Source organism: Ylistrum balloti, unplaced genomic scaffold, assembly GCF_031769215.1.
Source record: "Ylistrum balloti isolate Yb309-2 unplaced genomic scaffold, AGI_CSIRO_Ybal_v1 Utg369646, whole genome shotgun sequence".
In the NCBI taxonomy this organism is placed as follows: domain Eukaryota; kingdom Metazoa; phylum Mollusca; class Bivalvia; order Pectinida; family Pectinidae; genus Ylistrum; species Ylistrum balloti.
This window is the reverse complement of record NW_026781904.1, coordinates 1,775,500-1,797,989: the sequence shown is the minus strand read 5'-3', so window position 1 is coordinate 1,797,989 and position 22,490 is coordinate 1,775,500. Positions and strand designations below refer to the sequence as shown.

Sequence of the window (22,490 nt, the reverse complement as noted above, 5' to 3'; positions counted from 1 at the left end):
GTGTGTGTGTGTGTGTGTGTGTGTGTGTGTGTGTGTGTGTGTGTGTGTGTGTGTGTGTGTGTGTGTGTGAGTGTGTGTGTGTGTGTGTGTGTGTGTGTGTTGAGGAGTGTTTAAGGGTGTGTTTTTATACTATTTTCGACTTTCAGGTTGACGATTCTGGTTCGTTTCTCTGATCGGACAAGAAAGAGTTACCTGTCCAACCATGTGGAACCCAACGCACGACGAATTTCTACCGAAACATCAAACTATCCACATTCCATGTTCTATAGACTATAGATAATGCTTTCATTTTTGTTACTAACTTCAAATTTGTGTACATTAAGTTTATCTTAATTTATATCATAAAGTCATGAAATTGTCAAACTACTAAGAAAGCAGAGCGCGATCGTAATGGAACTAATAGGCCTGTAGTGCAGAATCTAACTATAGAATAGGGTTCGATGCCTGTAACTTACTCTTTGGAAATGTAGCCAATTTATTGTACTATAAACGGAACTTGGTCTTCCGACCTATAGACTTAGTAATTAGGTCAAATTTTATTGAAGGATGTGGAGTATAGTGTTTATGGTAATGAGGCGTGTAATTAGCCGTGCATGTTGTGCTAGATTCATTGGGGATAAAGCTCGATGGTTCTTTTCAAAGAAACGGCTACTTTGGTCGGAGGATAGTATGTGGAATCTGATACAATGTAATGCTAAACCAGAAAAAATGCCAAAGATAGGTGTATCCTAATCCAAACTCAATATCGCTAAAAACAGGGGTAAAATATAAGAAAGAAATTATTCACATCACTTTGTTACAACAGGCCTCCCGTATGTTGTTCTGTGAGGTAGCCACCAGCTATTACAAGGAGACATCACATACAGAATGATCGTGGCTATTAAATTTGCTATAAATCCAGTAAACAGAAACTGGGGATTTCTTCTGATAAAATTATACCTTTATCATAAGACTGTAAAATAAATAATGAGAGTAACAAAAAGAGATTTTATCATTCTGTAGTGAATACACTCCTTTCTAACCTTTGTATTACAGGTACTCCCCGGTCCGATGGATCCAGTCAGTAGGTGATACACAAAGACAATGGATGTAGTTATTACGATATCAAGGGAATAAAGCCTTCAGAAGAAATAGCAAAAAGGAATGGAGAAAAAAGAATTCCCCTATCAAAAGTTGTACGGGGTGTAGTAACACCACTACTACCATCGTTTAGGTCGAGGCGCTGCCTTTGTTCTACGGTACAGTGCAGGGTCACTAGTGCGGCAGGCTTTACATTAAATTTTTAGTAAGTATAGGACATATCATTAGTTTGTTTCTATACATTACAGTAGTATCAAAACACTAGAGGTGACTAAAGGGTAACTGTACGGAGATTCACCGATTTAGACATTCCGTAACAGACTAAGAACTGTATGGAGAAGGGAGATTTAAAGATTTTATCCTCCTGTAAATAAAAACAGACTAAGAACTGTATTGAGTATGGAGATTAACAGATTTTGTCCTCCTGTAAGACTAAGAACGATTAATCTCGTTATGGAAGCAAATACCATTTTTTTAGTCATCGTCTATATTTTTTTCAAAATTAGTCACTGAAGTCATGATATTGTAGGCAAGTTCTCATTCACTCGATACTTTTCAGGTAACGTATGCGATAATCAATTTAGACTTTTTTTATACTCAGATCTCAGCACCCTGAAAAACAAACCATTCTGGGTAGCATCCTCGATACTTCAGGGGTTACGATCACTACCTTCTCGAAATAGTGTAGCATCCTGTGATTGGTCAGTTTTTTCTCCTGGAACCAATCAAATTACTTCGCTTGTGCCTTCAATTTTTCCATGATATGTTCCAGCGGCGCAGAGAGCGAAAGTGAATGTAACCGCTGAAGTATTGAGGATGCCTGGATAGAAATCATTACACGACCCACTTCGAATTGTTGCCCAAGGCAGGGCAGTTCAATTGTTCTTCCGACTTAGCTCGATAAAATAATGGCCGTTTTAAAATAGCGATTGTGCACCATGGCTAGAACTAGTCTCAACGTAGTTTCCTTAATATTCCTGACAAGATCTTCGGCTAATACAATATATATGAAGAGAATGACATGTTACATTGTAGAATGCGTCCAAAACAAACAAAGCGGGTCCGTATTGTATTTGATGAACAAACGTACGATAGTAGCTTCGAATCATGACTCCCTAGTATCTCGTTACAAAAACTGAATAATATCTGAAATGAGACACAATTTTGAGATAAAATTTACATCCTTACAGTATAACGAAAATTCAAGTACATGTTTTTTTTTATCAGATAAAGAAATTGTCATATTGTCCAAAGCAGGATTGAAGCGATGTGTTATCAATTACAGGTGTCTTCAGAATCATTCTGTTCATGTCTATATGTTATTTATTATAATCTAATATAGTTCATCGTTTATCGAAAAAAAAAAAGCACACGGAGTAAACTACAGATGGCTAATTCATGTATCAGATATCCATTTTCGGTGCATTAGATGCTGTCATTTTGATAGACAGCCGGTGAATATAATGGATATACCAGAAGACTTTCCTTAGTACTTAAGTTGTTCAGTCGGACGCAGCAACATTTCCTAATGTTGTGTACCTACAGTACTCGATGTAGCTCTATTCCTACCTTCACTAAACTGCACGAGACCTATGTGATCACAAAAACAGGTTAAGATAGCCACATTTTCAAAAGAAATTATGTGTGTATAGATGTTCTACCTCGCTAGTGAAGTCATGTTATGTTAAAGAAAACAATCACAGTGGGTGTAATCTATGTGCTACAACATAGAGACAGTTTTTTTTACAAAGTAGGTCACAAAAAATACAACGTCAGAATTAGTTTGGTAACGATGTTAATCATAGGAAAAGGCACTTCCCAAATACTCTTGCTGTCATATTCGTACAACATTGCCCTCAGTTACTGTGAGTTAGTATATTCTTCATTTACCCTCAGCTACTCAAAATTAATTAAATCTATGAGGTTTGATAATGAAATAGAGATTTCGAAGAATCTAGTGAGGCGATAATCTGAATGAAAATTTAAGAAATATATGTGATTGGAAAGAAAATTATTCCACGCCTGGAAACCATTTTCGAAGTTCCCCACAAGTTTAAGTGCTTATTCACTATAACGGTCGTGTAAAATTTAAATCTCGATACACGAAAACAGGTTTTAATCATATAAAAACTTTGAAGAAAGTTACACTATTTAAAATTTATATGTTATCTGTCTTGCCTCGCGAGATATAGTATGCATCAAAAACCTGAACATCATCCTTAGTGATAATAGTGTAATTTGTATGAGTGAATCTTTATCAGTAGCAGAGATTTCCCATTTTACGAAGCCAAAAATATCCCGACTTTGTTTATATTTTAAAAGAATATTGCAATAAAATTACTGGAAACACAGATATGACAGCATTGTGTGATAATGAAAATATATTTCCAAGGAAGAACAAAAATGATTTTTAGAAAATACAAATTTATTGCATATTGCTTTTTACAAAATGTTTTTCATATTAAGCGACTTTAATCAATGCTATGATTTAATAAGCGGGAAAACAGCTCAGTACTGAAATATAAAAACTTCCACTCATGCGCTAAGGATCATTAATTATTCTTTGATTGAAATGTAGTATAAAGCATTAGAAATACAGGTCTAAAGACTTGTTTACTATTTAAATATTTTATTGTCTCTATTCCATTCGACGGCGTTTAAGGACTCTACATCTTTATTTCACAAAGGAACGGAAACCCACCTTGGCACCCCAGGGGTTAACTCGCCAATGTGCGACACCTTGTGGTCAAGATTAGATTGACCCTTTGATGCACAGCAAACGAATCTCGAGGTAGCATAACGGTATATTGTAGTGGCTTTGATGTTTGGTGTTGCTCCTTTGTTATCTTCAAAAGGGGCGCATCAACCTGTTGTTGGATTTTTTCTCCTTGAACCAATCAAATTACTTCGCTTGTGCCTTCATTTTTGTCATGATATGTTCCAGGGGTACAGAGACCGAAGGTGATCGCAACCGCTTGAGTATCAAGGATGCGGTAACCCCGCGGTCAATTCATGGATAAAAATCAAGGGATGTTCTCACTGATCGATGATAAGATTTCTGTAAATACTTCTACTGAATTACACAGTCTTGCCTTACACGACTTTTTTCAACACTACGAAATACAATCCGGAGAAGTGTTAATTCCTAGTGTGAATGTTTTCTTTTATTTCTATACGGGGTCATCTTAACTGGTGATAAAGTTACGAAATCTAACCTCTATAGATATCTCTAACCACATTGTCTTCTACCGTATCTACACGTGATGAAATACTGTAACATGAAGTACAATGCTGAGATGAAATGAGTAAAAGGTAAACTCGCCGAAATGGTCCGACGAATTCCAGTTTATCGCTATTTCACCATTTAAAAACGACAAGGTAAACGTCGGCGCCAGGTGACTTACATCAACTCAAAAACTCGTCGAACAGGTCAGCTAGAAAGTTCAGAAACTTTCATGATTTACTTAGGTTAGAAATATGGAAACGTCCAACAACTGAGTATATATAGAATATGTACGGAGTATCGTATAGAATATGTACGGAGTATCGTATAGAATATGTACGGAGTATCGTATAGAATATGTACGGAGTATCGTATAGAATATGTACGGAGTATCGTATAGAATTTGTACGGAGTATCGTATAGAATATGTACGGAGTATCGTATAGAATTTGTACGGAGTATCGTATAGAATATGTACGGAGTATCGTATAGAATATGTACGGAGTATCGTATAGAATTTGTACGGAGTATATATAGAATATGTACGGAGTATCGTATAGAATTTGTACGGAGTATCGTATAGAATATGTACGGAGTATCGTATAGAATTTGTACGGAGTATCGTATAGAATTTGTACGGAGTATCGTATAGAATTTGTACGGAGTATCGTATAGAATATGTACGGAGTATCGTATAGAATTTGTACGGAGTATCGTATAGAATATGTACTGAGTATCGTATAGAATTTGTATATAGTACCGTATAGAGTATGTTTAGAGTATGTATAGAACATTGTAAAGAATATGTATGGCGTATGTATAGAGTATGTATATAGTACTGTATAGAGTATGAATGGAGTATGTATAGAGTACTGTATAGAGTATGAATGAAGTATGTATAGAGTATGAATGGAGTACTGTATAGAGTATGAATGGAGTACTGTATAGAGTACTGTATAGAGTATGAATGAAGTATGTATAGAGTATGAATGGAGTACTGTATAGAGTATGAATGGAGTATGTATAGAGTATGAATGGAGTATGTATAGAGTATGAATGGAGTATGTATAGAGTACTGTAGAGAGTATGAATGGAGTATGTATAGAGTACTGTATAGAGTGTGAATGGAGTATGTATACAGTATGAATGGAGTATGTATAGAGTATGAATGGAGTATGTATAGAGTATGAATGGAGTATGTATAGAGTACTGTATAGAGTATGAATGGAGTATGTATACAGTATGAATCGAGTATGTATAGAGTATGAATGGAGTATGTATAGAGTATGAATGGAGTATGAATGGAGTATGTATACAGTATGAATGGAGTATGTATAGAGTATGAATGGAGTATGTATAGAGTATGAATGGAGTATGTATACAGTATGAATGGAGTATGTATACAGTATGAATGGAGTGTGTATAGAGTATGAATGGAGTATGTATAGAGTATGAATGGAGTATGTATACAGTATGAATGGAGTATGTATACAGTATGAATGGAGTATGAATGGAGTATGAATGGAGTATGTATAGAGTATAAATGGAGTATGTATAGAGTACTGTATAGAGTATGAATGGAGGATGTATAGAGTATGTATAGTGTAATGTATAGAGTATGAATGGAGTATGTATACAGTATGTAGTATGTATAGAGTATGAATGGAGTATGTATAGAGTATGAATGGAGTATGTATAGAGTACTGTATAGAGTATGAATGGAGTATGTATACAGTATGAATCGAGTATGTATAGAGTATGAATGGAGTATGTATAGAGTATGAATGGAGTATGAATGGAGTATGTATACAGTATGAATGGAGTATGTATAGAGTATGAATGGAGTATGTATACAGTATGAATGGAGTGTGTATAGAGTATGAATGGAGTATGTGTAGAGTATGAATGGAGTATGTATACAGTATGAATGGAGTATGTATAGAGTACTGTATAGAGTATGAATGGAGTATGTATACAGTATGAATGGTAGTATGAGTATGAGGAGTATGAATGGAGTATGAATGGAGTATGTATACAGTATGAATGGAGTATGTATAGAGTATGAATGGAGTATGTATAGAGTATGAATGGAGTATGTATACAGTATGAATGGAGTATGTATACAGTATGAATGGAGTGTGTATAGAGTATGAATGGAGTATGTATAGAGTATGAATGGAGTATGTATACAGTATGAATGGAGTATGTATACAGTATGAATGGAGTATGAATGGAGTATGAATGGAGTATGAATGGAGTATGTATAGAGTATGAATGGAGTATGTATAGAGTACTGTATAGAGTATGAATGGAGTATGTATAGAGTATGTATAGAGTACTGTATAGAGTATGAATGGAGTATGTATACAGTATGAATGGAGTATGTATACAGTATGAATGGAGTGTGTATAGAATATGAATGGAGTATGTATAGAGTATGAATGGAGTATGTATACAGTATGAATGGAGTATGTATACAGTATGAATGGAGTGTGTATAGAGTATGAATGGAGTATGTATAGAGTATGAATGGAGTATGTATACAGTATGAATGGAGTATGTATACAGTATGAATGGAGTATGTATAGAGTATGAATGGAGTATGTATAGAGTATGAATGGAGTATGAATGGAGTATGTATACAGTATGAATGGAGTATGTATAGAGTATGAATGGAGTATGTATAGAGTACTGTATAGAGTATGAATGGAGTATGTATAGAGTATGTATAGAGTACTGTATAGAGTATGAATGGAGTATGTATACAGTATGAATGGAGTATGTATAGAGTATGAATGGAGTATGTATAGAGTTTGTATATGAACGGTTTCAAGGATGCTACAATTTAATGGTACAATACTGAACGTGGTGAAAAGATTATCTCTGCTAACTACCGTTTTATTTAGCCTGTCAAAGAGCGGTATCCTTATCAGATCCCCCTCCTTCCGGCGTGTCTACATCACATCTCTAAGTAGATCGCATCTGTAACAGCTAAAACGTTTGTCTAGCTTCCACGCTATCTTAGAACGGCCCCATAACGTCAACCTTTCGCCGCGTTACGTCTGAATTGCCAAGGTATGCGACTTTCTGCAAACGTTTTATTATAATATACTATGTGACTGATAATAGACTCGATATAGGCATTGGTTGATAAACGTGCAAACGTATTCTTAAAAGAATATTCACTTTTTTTTGTAAAATAATTAGAAATAATTAAAAATAAATCACGAAAAACAAATCTAAAGATAGTACAGCTTCAAAAATATACAATGTGCCGTGTGGTACTTCAATATTCAGTCTGGCTATTTCGTGTCATAATTCAGCATTTTCATTGTGGGTTAGGTACATCAAAATGTGCAGTTTAAGTATTCAATGTGCGGTATGGTATTTAATGTGCTGCTAACTTCATGAATGAAAAAAATGATTTTAACTATTGTCTCAGGTCAATGGAAGCATGTTGTTGTTTCAATGTTTTCATGTAAATACTACAGCTTCAACAAACAACATAGATGTTAAAATAATCATGATTATACTATGTATCTTGACGAAATAGTTTTCTATCCGAGTAGTGTTTGGGTCGTGGTACGTTGTATGTAATATTCAATGGAAAAGTCTCAGATCGTATATACATATATAAATTGTCATTTACAAATTCTAGCATCAAATGCAATTGTTTATTTATTTATTGATATTTGTAAAACTTTAGTAACATTTTATCCTGTGTGATGTATACATCCGTACATTGCTACTTAACAATAAATATTTTAGTATACAGTAAGCAAGTCTATAGGTGATATCGTATACGTTTTACTGAAATCACGATAAACTTCGCATTAAAGGGTGCAAATAAAAAAATAAACAACACCTACCTTTTGTTTTCACAATCTTCCGGCGGCATATTGATGATGACGAGAGCTGTTATATACTAGGATCTATCGTGTGGAAATATAACAATTCAAACGTGAAAAGTAAACATATAAATGCACTGTAAACACAATCTGATATATATAAGGTTATTTATCCCACGAATTTTCGCCGTATCCAACGAGAAACGCGGAAACTTGTGGTTTCCTACTCCAACTCTCCTGGTAATACATTTACGTTATGGCCCCTCCAGTATCTCTCGTAAGTGTGTAACCTCCCCCTCCGCAACCGCTGTAGTCACTGCGATGGAAGGATAACAGTGACTTCGTTGATAGAGACTAGTGATTAAGGAGTTCCTGGAGTAACGATACTAAATGACTTTTAGTTACTCAATAGTTTACCTCTGTTGAAGTAGGCTTAGAAGGGGTGGTATATTTTATCTGATGTTGTTTACACCCAGAGGTATTTAAATGGACTTGTACTGAGGGAAATAGTACGGATAGTTAGATATCAGCACACACTGACTTGTGAAACAGAATCACAAATACAAGGAGATAGATAAAGTAAAAAAATATAATACAGAAAAGTCTTAAATTTATATAATAACAACTGTGAAATGAGGTTTAAGAATGTGTTCCTCCGCTATCGAATTACATATCATTCTAACTTTGTAATTGTTGTTGAACTTTATACGCTGTAAGAGGTACAGAATAAAGAAATTGGTTTGAACTTGAAATTTAGACAAACTTTCAGCTAAGGAGGGAACCAGAGTATAGGTGAACCCATACAATTTCATGTCCGGTCGGTAAATCGAACCCAGGGATTTTATTTCAACACTAGACTCGTGGCAATGTGTTACATGAGGAACACGTCAATCAGCACCAGGTAAAAGACGAGTGTGTTAACCACTGCGCCGTCCAACCAACCGAAATAGAAATAGCCGGGACGGCAGTGACGTCATTGTTTATATATACATCAACATGTAATACTAATACTAACATAACTGTTTTTTGATCACATAATCCGTCTGATATCAAATCAATTTGTCTATTAATATCTTTAAGTATATGTCACTAGAATAATATACCCTGAAGCGTTTTTCATTGGCTGCGTCAGTGAAAAATCATTGTGATGTCATAATACATAATGATGTTACGTCATGAAATGAAAATGGTGCAACAAAATGGCTGCCCCGTGAATTCGTTATCTCGAAATATTTTTTCCTTTAGAACCTGCCAGACTTTTATTAGGTATGTGATGAAAAATATTTTGGGGTTGTGTTTTTGTTTGTTTGTTCAAAATTCCTTCCAGTAAATCAACTGATCGGGGCTATTAAACCTGTAAATCTTTATAAGCATACGCTATATACGTTGACTACCCGTTAATGTGTACCCATTGACATTTCCCTAGCACTAAACCAGGTCGTTAATGAAACAACAAAATCCATTAAAAAATCATGGTGCCATAAGGATAAGGAAATATGACGTCATCATATTGTAATACGTTACGTCAATAAATGGATATTTCCGTCAGCTGACATAAAACATTGTGCCTTTGGTGGTCAGAAGTCGATCAGAATCTGGTCCAGCTTCACAGAAAAGGCATTCCAAAGGCAACTAAACTCGTCAGCTGGTGAGATAGCTAATTGGATTCAATCGGTACAAACTTCTATTGACAAACATGCTTCTGTTTACAAAAACTTGATACATTCATTCAAAATGTTTCGGGGCTGAGGTTGATTGGTGTAGAGATGTAAATATAGCCGTTAACGGTAGGTGACTGTACGCAGGAGTGTTCCGTCGATAGATGTCCTTATACGCGTATTTTAGAATAGGTGTTATCGCGGTTCTACACTGGTAAAGAAACGTATAACTACAAAATGTCCTTGATTATAGACTTATATGTATAAATATACTTATATAGATTTGTTTGAAGTTAATGTTTTGAGGACGGAGAAGGCGGCGGCGACGACGACGACGATGATGATGACAAGTCAGAGCCGGAACATTACTATAAAATTGAGACGTTTATCCAACAGAAACGCAAAATATGTTTTTGGCATCATAAAAAGTGGAGTTAACATTAAAATGTGGTATCGTAAAAGAAAGAGGAAGAAAGAAATGAAAAAAGAAAGAAGATATTTTTTTCGTTTCTGTTTGAAATACGGGCTAGAACTTATCTTTACATTTTGCAACACTGACATCTTTAAAACATTTCTTTGAGTCGAGTTTATATAATATAAAGATATATTTTGCAAAAAAGAATAAGCAATTTACAGATATTCTATATTGTTTAAGTTACAAATCGTAAAGATGGGATATCGTACTGCAAACATGTCAACAGTTCACGAAGATTGTTGTACGAACTGGTCTATCTTTGATGTCGTTCCTTCAGTTTGCCATCAAACAGTAATGGACGTGTTTATTAAGTCTGATATCTCTAAATGCCGGCAAAACAGATACGGTTATCATTTAAAAGATTAGAAACTTTTTGATAGCATCACTTTAACATGTTTTTTGTTGTTTTTTTAAAGTAGCATCCTTTATAAATGTTATGTAAATTTTAAAAAAGTAAAAATAAGTTTTGCGAATGGCAAAAATGTTTGTAGATATAAAGAATATTTTAACACAAAATGCCAAATCAGACGATGTTATCGCATCCCCAACTCATCGCTTTCCAGATTGTACGCCGTGCAGAACATTTATACTCGGCAGATGTCCATATTTTCAGTTGTAATGATTCGTTAAACATTTTAACGAAGTTCGCTATCCTAATCGAATTCTGCTACTCGGTAAATATTTTGTCAACAATTGTAATTATCAAAATAATTATCTTACACCAGAGTTCAGCAACCAAACTTATTATCTTATAAACAGTTTAGCAACCAAAACTTCATCTTACGCTAAAGTTAAGCAACCAAAATAATTATCTCACGCTAGAGTTTAGCAACCAAAAGAATTATCTTACGCTAGAGTTCAGCCACCAAAATCACTATCTTACGCTAAAGTTTAGCAACCCAAATCATTATCTTATACAACAGTTTAGCAACCAAAACTTTATCTTACACTAAAGTTAACAACCAAAATCATTATCTCACGCTAAAGTTTAACTACCAAAATCATTATCTCACGCTAAAGTTTAGCTACCAAAATCTCTATCTCACGCTAAAGTTTAGCTACCGAAATTATTATCTCACGCTAAATTTCAGCTACCAAAATCATTATCTCACGCTAAAGTTTAGCTACCGAAATCATTATCTCACGCTAAAGTTTAGCTACCGAAATCATTATCTCACGCTAAAGTTTAGCTACCAAAATCATTATCTTACGCTAAAGTTTAGCTACCAAAATCATTATCTTACGCTAAAGTTTATCAACCAAAACCATTATCTTACGCTAAAGTTCAGCTACCAAAATCATTATCTTACGCTAAAGTTCAGCTACCAAAATCATTATCTTACGCTAAAGTTTAGCTACCGAAATCATTATCTTACGCTAAAGTTCAGCAATCAAAATCATTATCTTACGCTAAATTTCAGCAATCAAAATCATTATCTTACGCTAAAGTTTAGCTACCGAAATCATTATCTTACACATCAGTTTAGCAATCAAAATAATTATCTTACGCTAAAGTTTAGCAATCAAAATCATTATCTAACGCTACAGTTTAGCAATCAAAATCATTATCTAACGCTACAGTTTAGCAATCAAAATCATTATCTTACGCTACAGTTTAGCAATCAAAATCATTATCTTACGCTAAAGTTCAGCAATCAAAATCATTATCTTACGCTACAGTTTAGCTACCGAAATCATTATCTTACGCTACAGTTTAGCTACCGAAATCATTATCTCACGCTAAAGTTCAGCAATCAAAATCATTATCTTACGCTAAATTTCAGCAATCAAAATCATTATCTTACGCTAAATTTCAGCAATCAAAATCATTATCTTACGCTAAAGTTCAGCAATCAAAATCATTATCTTACGCTACAGTTTAGCTACCGAAATCATTATCTCACGCTAAAGTTCAGCAATCAAAATCATTATCTTACGCTAAATTTCAGCAATCAAAATCATTATCTTACGCTAAATTTCAGCAATCAAAATCTTTATCTTACGCTAAAGTTTAGCTACCGAAATCATTATCTTACGCTAAAGTTTAGCAATCAAAATCATTATCTAACGCTACAGTTTAGCAATCAAAATCATTATCTTACGCTAAATTTCAGCAATCAAAATCATTATCTTACGCTAAAGTTCAGCAATCAAAATCATTATCTTTCGCTAAAGTTTAGCAATCAAAATCATTATCTTACGCTAAAGTTCAGCAATCAAAATCATTATCTTACGCTAAAGTTTAGCAATCAAAATCATTATCTAACGCTACAGTTTAGCAATCAAAATCATTATCTTACGCTAAATTTCAGCAATCAAAATCATTATCTTACGCTAAAGTTCAGCAATCAAAATCATTATCTTTCGCTAAAGTTTAGCAATCAAAATCATTATCTTACGCTAAAGTTCAGCAATCAAAATCATTATCTTTCGCTAAAGTTTAGCAATCAAAATCATTATCTTACACATCAGTTTAGCAATCAAAATAATTATCTTACGCTAAATTTCAGCAATCAAAATCATTATCTCACGCTAAAGTTCAGCAATCAAAATCATTATCTTACGCTAAAGTTTAGCAATCAAAATCATTATCTTACGCTAAAGTTCAGCAATCAAAATCATTATCTTACGCTACAGTTTAGCAATCAAAATCATTATCTTACACATCAGTTTAGCAATCAAAATAATTATCTTACGCTAAATTTCAGCAATCAAAATCATTATCTTACGCTAAAGTTTAGCTACCGAAATCATTATCTTACGCTAAAGTTTAGCAATCAAAATCATTATCTAACGCTACAGTTTAGCAATCAAAATCATTATCTTACGCTAAATTTCAGCAATCAAAATCATTATCTTACGCTAAAGTTTAGCTACCGAAATCATTATCTTACGCTAAAGTTTAGCAATCAAAATCATTATCTAACGCTACAGTTTAGCAATCAAAATCATTATCTTACGATACAGTTTAGCAATCAAAATCATTATCTTACGCTAAAATTTAGCTACCAAAATCATTATCTTACACATCAGTTTAGCAATCAAAATAATTATCTTACGCTAAAATTTAGCTACCAAAATCATTATCTTACACATCAGTTTAGCAATAAAAATCATGATCTTACGCTAAAGTTTAGCAACCAAAATCATTATCTCACGCTAAATTTCAGCTACCGAAATCATTATCTCACGCTAGAGTTTAGCAACCAAAATCATTATCTCACGCTAGAGTTTAGCAACCAAAATCATTATCTCACGCTAGAGTTTAGCAACCAAAATCATTATCTTACGCTAAAGTTTAGCAATCAAAATCATTATCTCACGCTACAGTTTAGCTACCAAAATCATTATCTCACGCTACAGTTTAGCTACCAAAATCATGATCTTATGCTAAAGTTTAGCAACCATGTTCTTTTATATGTATATCTTATGTTTACATTTCTAATTGTACATTTCATTCAAATTATAAAATGTCGTTGTACATAGAAAATGCATAGAGCTTATTAACGCCACTGAATCAGAAACTTGACCTCAAAAAAATGCCGTGACGTCATCTATTTAAATCAAAATGGTGTTGACATGTAGATACTTAGAACCGATATCACAAATCTATAGAATTGTTTAAAAATATTGAAGTCTTACAAATCGCTAATAGGAAAATCGGAATATTTTCTGCAACGATTTAAAAACAAAACGTACTTTGCGTAATAAGTGTAAAAATAGAAAAAGAAATATGCGAACTAAAACAAATCTATAGTCTATCAGGTTTACAACGGTAGCTTTATTATCAATAGTTGTTAAAAACCTTATTTTAATTAATAATATTAATCCATCCAGAAGGTATATCGACAACAGATGAAGGTTCGCAGAATAAGTAAGAGCTTCATTTAGTGTTCATTTCTCGGAGAACCCTGACAGCCAGGTTCATATGACGTATACAGTAGACATATTCTTCCCCAGTCTCAACACGAGTCTCCGCTATCTCAAAAGACTATAGAAAAACATATGAGGGAATTAAAATATCGTTTTGGTTTGCAGAAAACACCATATTTGCCGTCACTCACGAGATGTCGGGCGGTGCAGTGATACCGGACTCACCAATCATTTACGTGACCCGAGTTCGATTCCCTATCGGACGTGAAAAGGTATTGAGTCTCCGTGTTTGCTTTCCCAGGGAACCCGTCGTGCTCTTCCAACCAGGTCAACAAAAGTTATTGATATAGACTCCTTTCACTTTTTCCGCAACTCTTGTTAAAGAAATTGAATTTAGACTTTAGAATTGAGTTTTATCTCGCCAAAATTCTGGAGGTTTTTTTTGGTCTAAGTATGAAATATGGGTTATTTAAGATCACGGTGGCGGGTGATCCTTAAATCTTGTTGACTGTTATTGGATTTATCGCCCTGTGAACAACATGCGTTATTTTGAGACAGGGTATCCATGAAGAAGTGACCTCACTGAACAATGTGCGGGAGGCCCGTCGCATGCCATCCAAGGAAATAGCGGCAAAGTGTTTTGACGAAGAACACAATAACCTCAGTACAGATGAATCCGTTTCGCAGCTTCCCGAGAAACACAAACAGACACATGTAAGGAACTTCGAGCCACGTTCCTCGGTCTTCTCCTTGTTTTGGGAAGGCCATCACTCCAAGCTTCTGGGCTATCTTGGCCCCTTCCCATCGAAATAACTGATAAATTATATACAGCTATCGTTTAACATATTTTAAATACATGGACATATCGGTTTAATGTGAGCCGTTTACCTTGAAATGTTTGATATACAACTTGGTTCACTTATAAAGCTGTTCCGTAGATTGTGTACGGTTCCTTCGCTGGGAAGTCTGCTTCCGTCGGTAGTAAATGCCGCTGTAAAGATATCTTCTGAATAGGTCTTGGCGTTAAAAACACATGAACTGCAGTAATATCTTTAACATCTAATAGATCTGCAAGCGGGCAAAGATATTTTCACTCCCATTAAGATATCAGCATAACAACTGCTTATCGAATTTTATACCCCTGGAAACGCTAGTCTAGATTTTTCTTTGCTGAGAGCTGCAGTATCTCAAATTACGAACTTCTAAGTTGTAGATTCTATTCAAAATTTGTCCATTTTTAATTCTGTGATACAATCGAAGCATTGTAATCGACCTCGGGAAAGTTACTTGGCTATGATTGGTCCTGTTTCTTAAGCGAAAGATAATCCACTTCTCTGGAAGTTGTGAAAGGATTTGAAATTGTTTAGATCTGACAGGAAAGGCAAAATCCAACTATAAAAACATAAAACAATTATCAAAATTACCTGTGTTGGTTTGATGGGAACCGAAAACATATTTTTTAAACAATTTACTGTGTCTCATTTACTCATTTGGTGTAATGGTCATCTAGAATGCATGATTTGAAGAAAACAACATTAAAACAAAAGAAGAAAAAAAGGAAGCATCTTTTTGACAGTTCCGGATTGGTCTCACGTACAAATTTAATAAGAGCGTAGCTCTTCAAAGACCGGGAAATGGCACATACAACAGAGGTATCTCCCTTCCCATGTGTGAATGGGGAAGTGTTGAGGTCACTAGGCTTGAAACATCTCAATATCTCCTTCCGTCAAAATGTCTGTCTGATATAGGATCGCAAGGAATCTTGCCATTCCGTTCATCAAAACATGGCTGATATAGGATCCCGAGGAATCTTGCCGGTCCGTCCGTCAAAATGTCTGTCTGATATAGGATCGCAAGGAATCTTGCCATTCCGTTCATCAAAACATGGCTGATATAGGATCCCAAGGAATCTGGCCGGTCCGTCCGTCAAAATGTCTGTCTGATATAGGATCCCGAGGAATCTTGCCGGTCCGTCCGTCAAAATGTCTGTCTGATATAGGATCCCAAGGAATCTTGTCGGTCCGTCCGTCAAAATGTCTGTCTGATATAGGATCCCGGGGAATCTTGCCGGTCCGTCCGTCAAAATGTCTGTCTGATATAGGATCCCAAGGAATCTTGTCGGTCCGTCCGTCAAAATGTCTGTCTGATATAGGATCCCGGGGAATCTTGCCGGTCCGTCCGTCAAAATGTCTGTCTGATGTAGGATCCCGAGGAATCTTGTCGGTCCGTCCGTCAAAATGTCTGTCTGATATAGGATCCCGAGGAATATTGCCGGTCCGTCCGTCAAAATGTCTAATATAGGATCCCGAGGAATATTGCCATTCCGTTCATCAAAATATGTCTGATATAGGATCCCGAGGAATCTTGCCGGTCCGTCTGTCAAAATGTCTGTCTGATATAGGATCCCGATGAATATTGCCATTCCGTCCGTCAAAATATTTGTCTGATATAGGATCCCGAGGAATCTGGCCGGTCCGTCCGCCAAAATGTCTGTCTGATATAGGATTCCGAGGAATCTTGCCATCCCGTTCATCAAAACATGGCTGATATAGGATCCCGAGGAATCTTGCCGGTCCGTCCGTCAAAATGTCTGATATAGGATCCCGAGGAATCTTGCGATCCGTTCATCAAAACATGTCTGATATAGGATCCCGAGGAATTTGGCCGGTCCGTCCGTCAAAATGTCTGCCTGATATAGGATTCCGAGGAATCTTGCCATCCCGTTCATCAAAACATGTCTGATTTAGGATCCCGAGGAATTTGGCCGGTCCGTCCGTAAAAATGTCTGTCTGATATTGGAATCCGAGGAATCTTGCCATCCCGTTCATCAAAACATGGCTGATATAGGATCCCGAGGAATCTGGCCGGTCCGTCCGTAAAAATGTCTGTCTGATATTGGAATCCGAAGATTCTTGTCATCCCGTTCATCAAAACATGGCTGATATAGGATCCCGAGGAATTTGGCCGGTCCGTCCGTCAAAATGTCTGCCTGATATAGGATTCCGAGGAATCTTGCCGGTCCGTCCGTCAAAATGTCTAATATAGGATCCCGAGGAATATTGCCATTCCGTTCATCAAAATATGTCTGATATAGGATCCCGAATCTTGCCGCCGTCTGTCCTGTCTGATATAGGATCCCGATGAATATTGCCATTCCGTCCGTCAAAATATTTGTCTGAAAACATGTCTGATATAGGATCCCGAGGAATCTTGCCGGTCCGTCCGTCAAAATATGTCTGATATAGGATCCCGAGGAATCTTGCCGGTCCGTCCGTCAAAATGTCTGATATAGGATCCCGAGGAATTTGGCCGGTCCGTCCGTCAAAATGTCTGCCTGATATAGGATTCCGAGGAATCTTGCCATCCCGTTCATCAAAACATGGCTGATATAGGATCCCGAGGAATCTTGCCGGTCCGTCCGTAAAAATGTCTGATATAGGATCCCGAGGAATCTTGCGATCCGTTCATCAAAACATGTCTGATATAGGATCCCGAGGAATTTGGCCGGTCCGTCCGTCAAAATGTCTGCCTGATATAGGATTCCGAGGAATCTTGCCATCCCGTTCATCAAAACATGTCTGATTTAGAATCCCGAGGAATTTGGCCGGTCCGTCCGTAAAAATGTCTGTCTGATATTGGAATCCGAGGAATCTTGCCATCCCGTTCATCAAAACATGGCTGATATAGGATCCCGAGGAATCTGGCCGGTCCGTCCGTCAAAATGTCTGTCAGATATTTGATCCCGAGGAATCTTGCCATCCCGTTCATCAAAATGTCTGTCAGGAATTCCGTGATATTGGAATCCCGATCCCTGTCTGATATAGATCCGAATCTTGCCATCCCGTTCATCAAAACATGGCTCCGTCAAAATGTCTGTCTAGCATGAAAACTTGTGAAAACACGGTTGTGAACCAGAAGTGTAGAATCTCGTATATAACGCACTTGAATTGTACAGCAGGGCCATGAAAATTGATACAATAACATAGTGTATACTACAATGACTATAATAAATACTTCACATATAGCTATCACCATAATTGTAACGTAATAGTTGAGGAGAGCGTCTAGATACGTTGTTATAATTGAGCCCGACCAATCCATTTGTTTATATGAAGCAAAATATTATCTTAAAGCATTGTTTATTAAAGCAGTGTCACCTTAGACCTGAAGTCTACTCTAAATCGTTCCCCTTTAAACAGTCATAATTGTAAGGCCCACCGCGAAGGTACACACATATGTTTCAACAAATCGGATGAGGTTATTTTATTAAACTTAAACAAATTCCTTAATATATACACAAGGACTTTTAAAAACTCTCTGTCCCTATGACATTTAGTTTATAATTCATGAGCTCAAGAAATTTTAGCTATGCTATTTTGAAAAGCGTCGATTGGCGTCATCATTTTATTTCAGTGAAACAAAATGAAGTTGCCTTGTACAAGCTTGACTCGCATGTACACATAAAATGGTTAGAACTGTCAGATTCTGATAAAGACTACACCTCTTAAATTGATTTCAAAAAGTTTCCTTCGACTCATAATATGTTGCTTTCCCTATCATTTCACCGATGTAGGCATTATGGAAAGTACACAACGTCATGACGCTGCTGATTTTTCTAATTGACGAAACGGTCCCAAAATTTATGTTATTTATTAATTACTATTATTACAGTCTGAACGGCCCGTCAACACATAAAACGTCATTAGGGACATCAACCGGTGACACGCCCAAAACTTATATAAACAAATATGAGCAAAATGTAATATATGTATATATTTGTAATACGGTTTTTTTTTGTTTTACATTTTTATTTATTTATTGATTTTCAATAATTCTGTTATTTTTTAATGCATATATTTAAGAGTTACTTAATATCCGCTTTCGTTACTAGAATTACATTTAAAAAAATGAAAAAAAGAAAACAATAAAGTCGGCGATTGGGATTGAATGTGCGAGCCCATGATAATACAACTAATACTTCTAATTGTAACCAAACACTAACGTAATTAACCACAGGAAAAGGGGATGATGTACCGCCTGTTTTTCAGTAGATTGTAGTTTTATAAAACACGAATAAACAAAGTAATGTCCGTATTCACTGTGACTAATCGTGAAGTTCCTGTGGCACGTGCAACAGTCAAGTGTGACCGAGTGCTCTTGACACGGGAACAGGGTCCAATTTTGTGATTATGTGATATAATCGCGATTAGTTTCTCAACCATCCCAATGAGAATGATTCTTTCTTCTTCAGTTTAAGAAAGGATGGTTAAAAAGTACATATATAACAGTGAAGATTATTTTATTTTGTTGGGTACAGAAGTCAAAATGTATTTTTTTGTTACATACAACAGTATAGATGTAACTGTATTGCTATTTTTGTAATTCTTAAAAGAATAAACTGTCAAAATCCAAGATGGCCACCAATGTTTCAGAAATATCCTTCCATAACTTCGCAAGAAATATTGTTAGCAAAGTTTCTATATGAACATAGGACTTCGTGCGACTAGTCCACCATCATCTGAAAGTGGGCTGTTCAAATCATACCTTAGGGAAAAAAAAAAAAAAAAAAAAGGAAAAAAAATCTTCGCTTGAAATCCAATTACCTTGATTAGACTCATGATAATTCTTATGCAGCGCGTTTGATGTTGAATTACTGGTCCATCTGTGGTGTAATTTATATCTTATAGAAATGGCGAGTCTATGTGTTCAGGACTTACTCATCTTCAGGGATGATTGTAATGTAAGGTAGGACACTTACACCCAGAATTGAAGAGATACTGATTTATTAAGCAAATAACAAAACAATGCAATAAAACATTCTGTCATTAAAAGTCAGCCTCCTGCCATAACACTTATGACCCTAAGCTACAAAATAAAATAAGCCGTGAGAAAAACAAAGAAACGTAAAATGGCTGCTGATTAACGTACTATGTAATGGTTATCTGAAGAATGAGTGATAAGTTACCAGTATCAGCTGTACAGGTAGCTGGTAGACTCCAGTCGCCAATGTACAGGTAGCTGGTAGACTCCCGTCGCCAATGTACAGGTAGATGGTAGACTCCCGTCGCCAATGTACAGGTAGCTGGTAGACTCCAGTCTCGTATGTACAGGTAGCTGGTAGACTCCAATTTCATATGTACAGGTAGCTGGTAGACTCCAATTTCATATGTACAGGTAGCTGGTAGACTCCAATTTCATATGTACAGGTAGCTGGTAGACTCCAATTTCATATGTACAGGTAGCTGGTAGACTCCAGTCTCGCATGTACAGGTAGCTGGTAGACTCCAGTATGTACAGGAAGCTGCCAGGTATGTACAGGTAGCTGGTAGACTCCAATTTACAGGTAGCTGGTAGACTCCAGTCGCCAATGTACAGGTAGCTGGTAGACTCCAGTCTCGTATGTACAGGTAGCTGGTAGACTCCAGTCTCGTATGTACAGGTAGCTGGTAGACTCCAGTCGCCAATGTACAGGTAGCTGGTAGACTCCAGTCGCCAATGTACAGGTAGCTGGTAGACTCCAGTCGCTAATGTACAGGTAGCTGGTAGACTCCAATGTACAGGTAGCTGGTAGACTCCAATTTTATATGTACAGGTAGCTGGTAGACTCCAATTTCATATGTACAGGTAGCTGGTAGACTCCAGTCGCCAATGTACAGGTAGCTGGTAGACTCCAGTCGCCAATGTACAGGTAGCTGGTAGACTCCAGTCTCGTATGTACAGGTAGCTGGTAGACTCCAATGTACAGGTAGCTGTAGACTCCAATTTCATATGTACAGGTAGCTGGTAGACTCCAGTCGCTAATGTACAGGTAGCTGGTAGACTCCGATCTCGTATGTACAGGAAGCTGGAAGACTCCAATCTCACATGTACAGGTGGCTGTATATGAAATGTACACATTGAACCAGTGGATGTTTTCCAGAAGTTCACCTTTCCATTACCATAGTAACAATATCATATGACTTTCAACGATAGCTAACAACTTGTATAATTTTTACACAATTTCTCATTTTTCTCGTTTTCGTTATATAATTAACAGGTATACACAGGTATATACAGATTAATTTTGGTAAAATATTGTAAAACCTCAAAGTTTTCTACAGCACACCTTGGACAGGAAAATATGATCAGATACAATGTTCAGACCTGATTTAAAATTTAATTATTGATAATGATGTAACTTTAACAACTCTATAGTCGGGTGGAAATTAACAACTCATTTCATTCTCTATTCACAGTAAAAATTCACAACTCACTTCACTATCTATTCACAGTAGATGTTCACAACTCATTTCACTCTCTATTCACAGCAGAAACTTACAACTCACTTCACTATCTATTCACAGTAAAAATTCACAACTCACTTCACTCTCTATTCACAGTAGATATTCACAACTCATTTCACTCTCTATTCACAGCAGAAACTTACAACTCACTTCACTCTCTATTCACAGTAGAAATTCACAACTCATTTCTCTTCTTATTCACACCAGGAATTCAGAATTTGCATACTTCATTGATTCACATATAGTTTTGTCGATTCAAGGTCACAGTAGAGCAGAGATGAGACACAAGACACAGTTGTATAACCATAGATATAAAACATACCAAATGTCAATGAAATATAACATACTATAGAGAAAACCTCAATATACATGGCATTTCCTTTCAGTTGCCAAATGTAATCAACCAGAACAAAAAAAACAAAAAACAAAAAAATAAAAGAGGAAAAAACAGCTTCAATCACACATGTATCAGCAAACCATCAAACACCTGTCTATACCTGTAGACACTTGTCTATACCTAACACCTGTCTACACCTGTAGACACTTGTCTATATGTAACATTTGTCTATATCTGTAGACTCCAGTCCATATTCAACACCTGTCTACACCTGTAGACACTTGTCTATACCTAACACCTGTCTACACCTGTAGACACTTGTCTGTATGTAACATTTGTCTATATCTGTAGACTCCAGTCCATATTCAACACCTGTCTACACCTGTAGACACTTGTCTATATCTAACATTTGTCTATATCTGTAGACTCCAGTCCATATTCAACACCGGTCTACACCTGTAGACACTTGTCTATATCTAACACCTGTCTTCATCTGTAGACACTTGTCTATATCTAACATCTGTCTACACCTGTAGACACTTGTCTATATCTGTAACCTCCAGTCCATATTCAACACCTGTCTACACCTGTAGACACTTGTCTATACCTAACACATGTCTACATCTGTAGACTCCAGTCCATATTCAACACCTGTCTACACCTGTAGACACTTGTCTATATCTGTAACCTCCAGTCCATATTCAACATCTGTC

The 22,490-nt window shown here is 36.1% G+C and overlaps 1 protein-coding gene across 1 annotated transcript in view; it reads right to left on the bottom strand.

Annotated features, from left to right (window-relative positions):
* LOC132555273 (neprilysin-like) overlaps positions 1-8,201 on the bottom strand; it is a 32,052-nt gene extending 23,851 nt beyond the window's left edge. Inside the window, exon 1 of the mRNA XM_060219630.1 lies at positions 8,173-8,201. Within this exon, the coding sequence (XP_060075613.1) occupies positions 8,173-8,201 (29 nt within the window). The remainder of the gene's footprint in view (positions 1-8,172) is intronic.
* Positions 8,202-22,490: the final 14,289 nt, after the last annotated feature.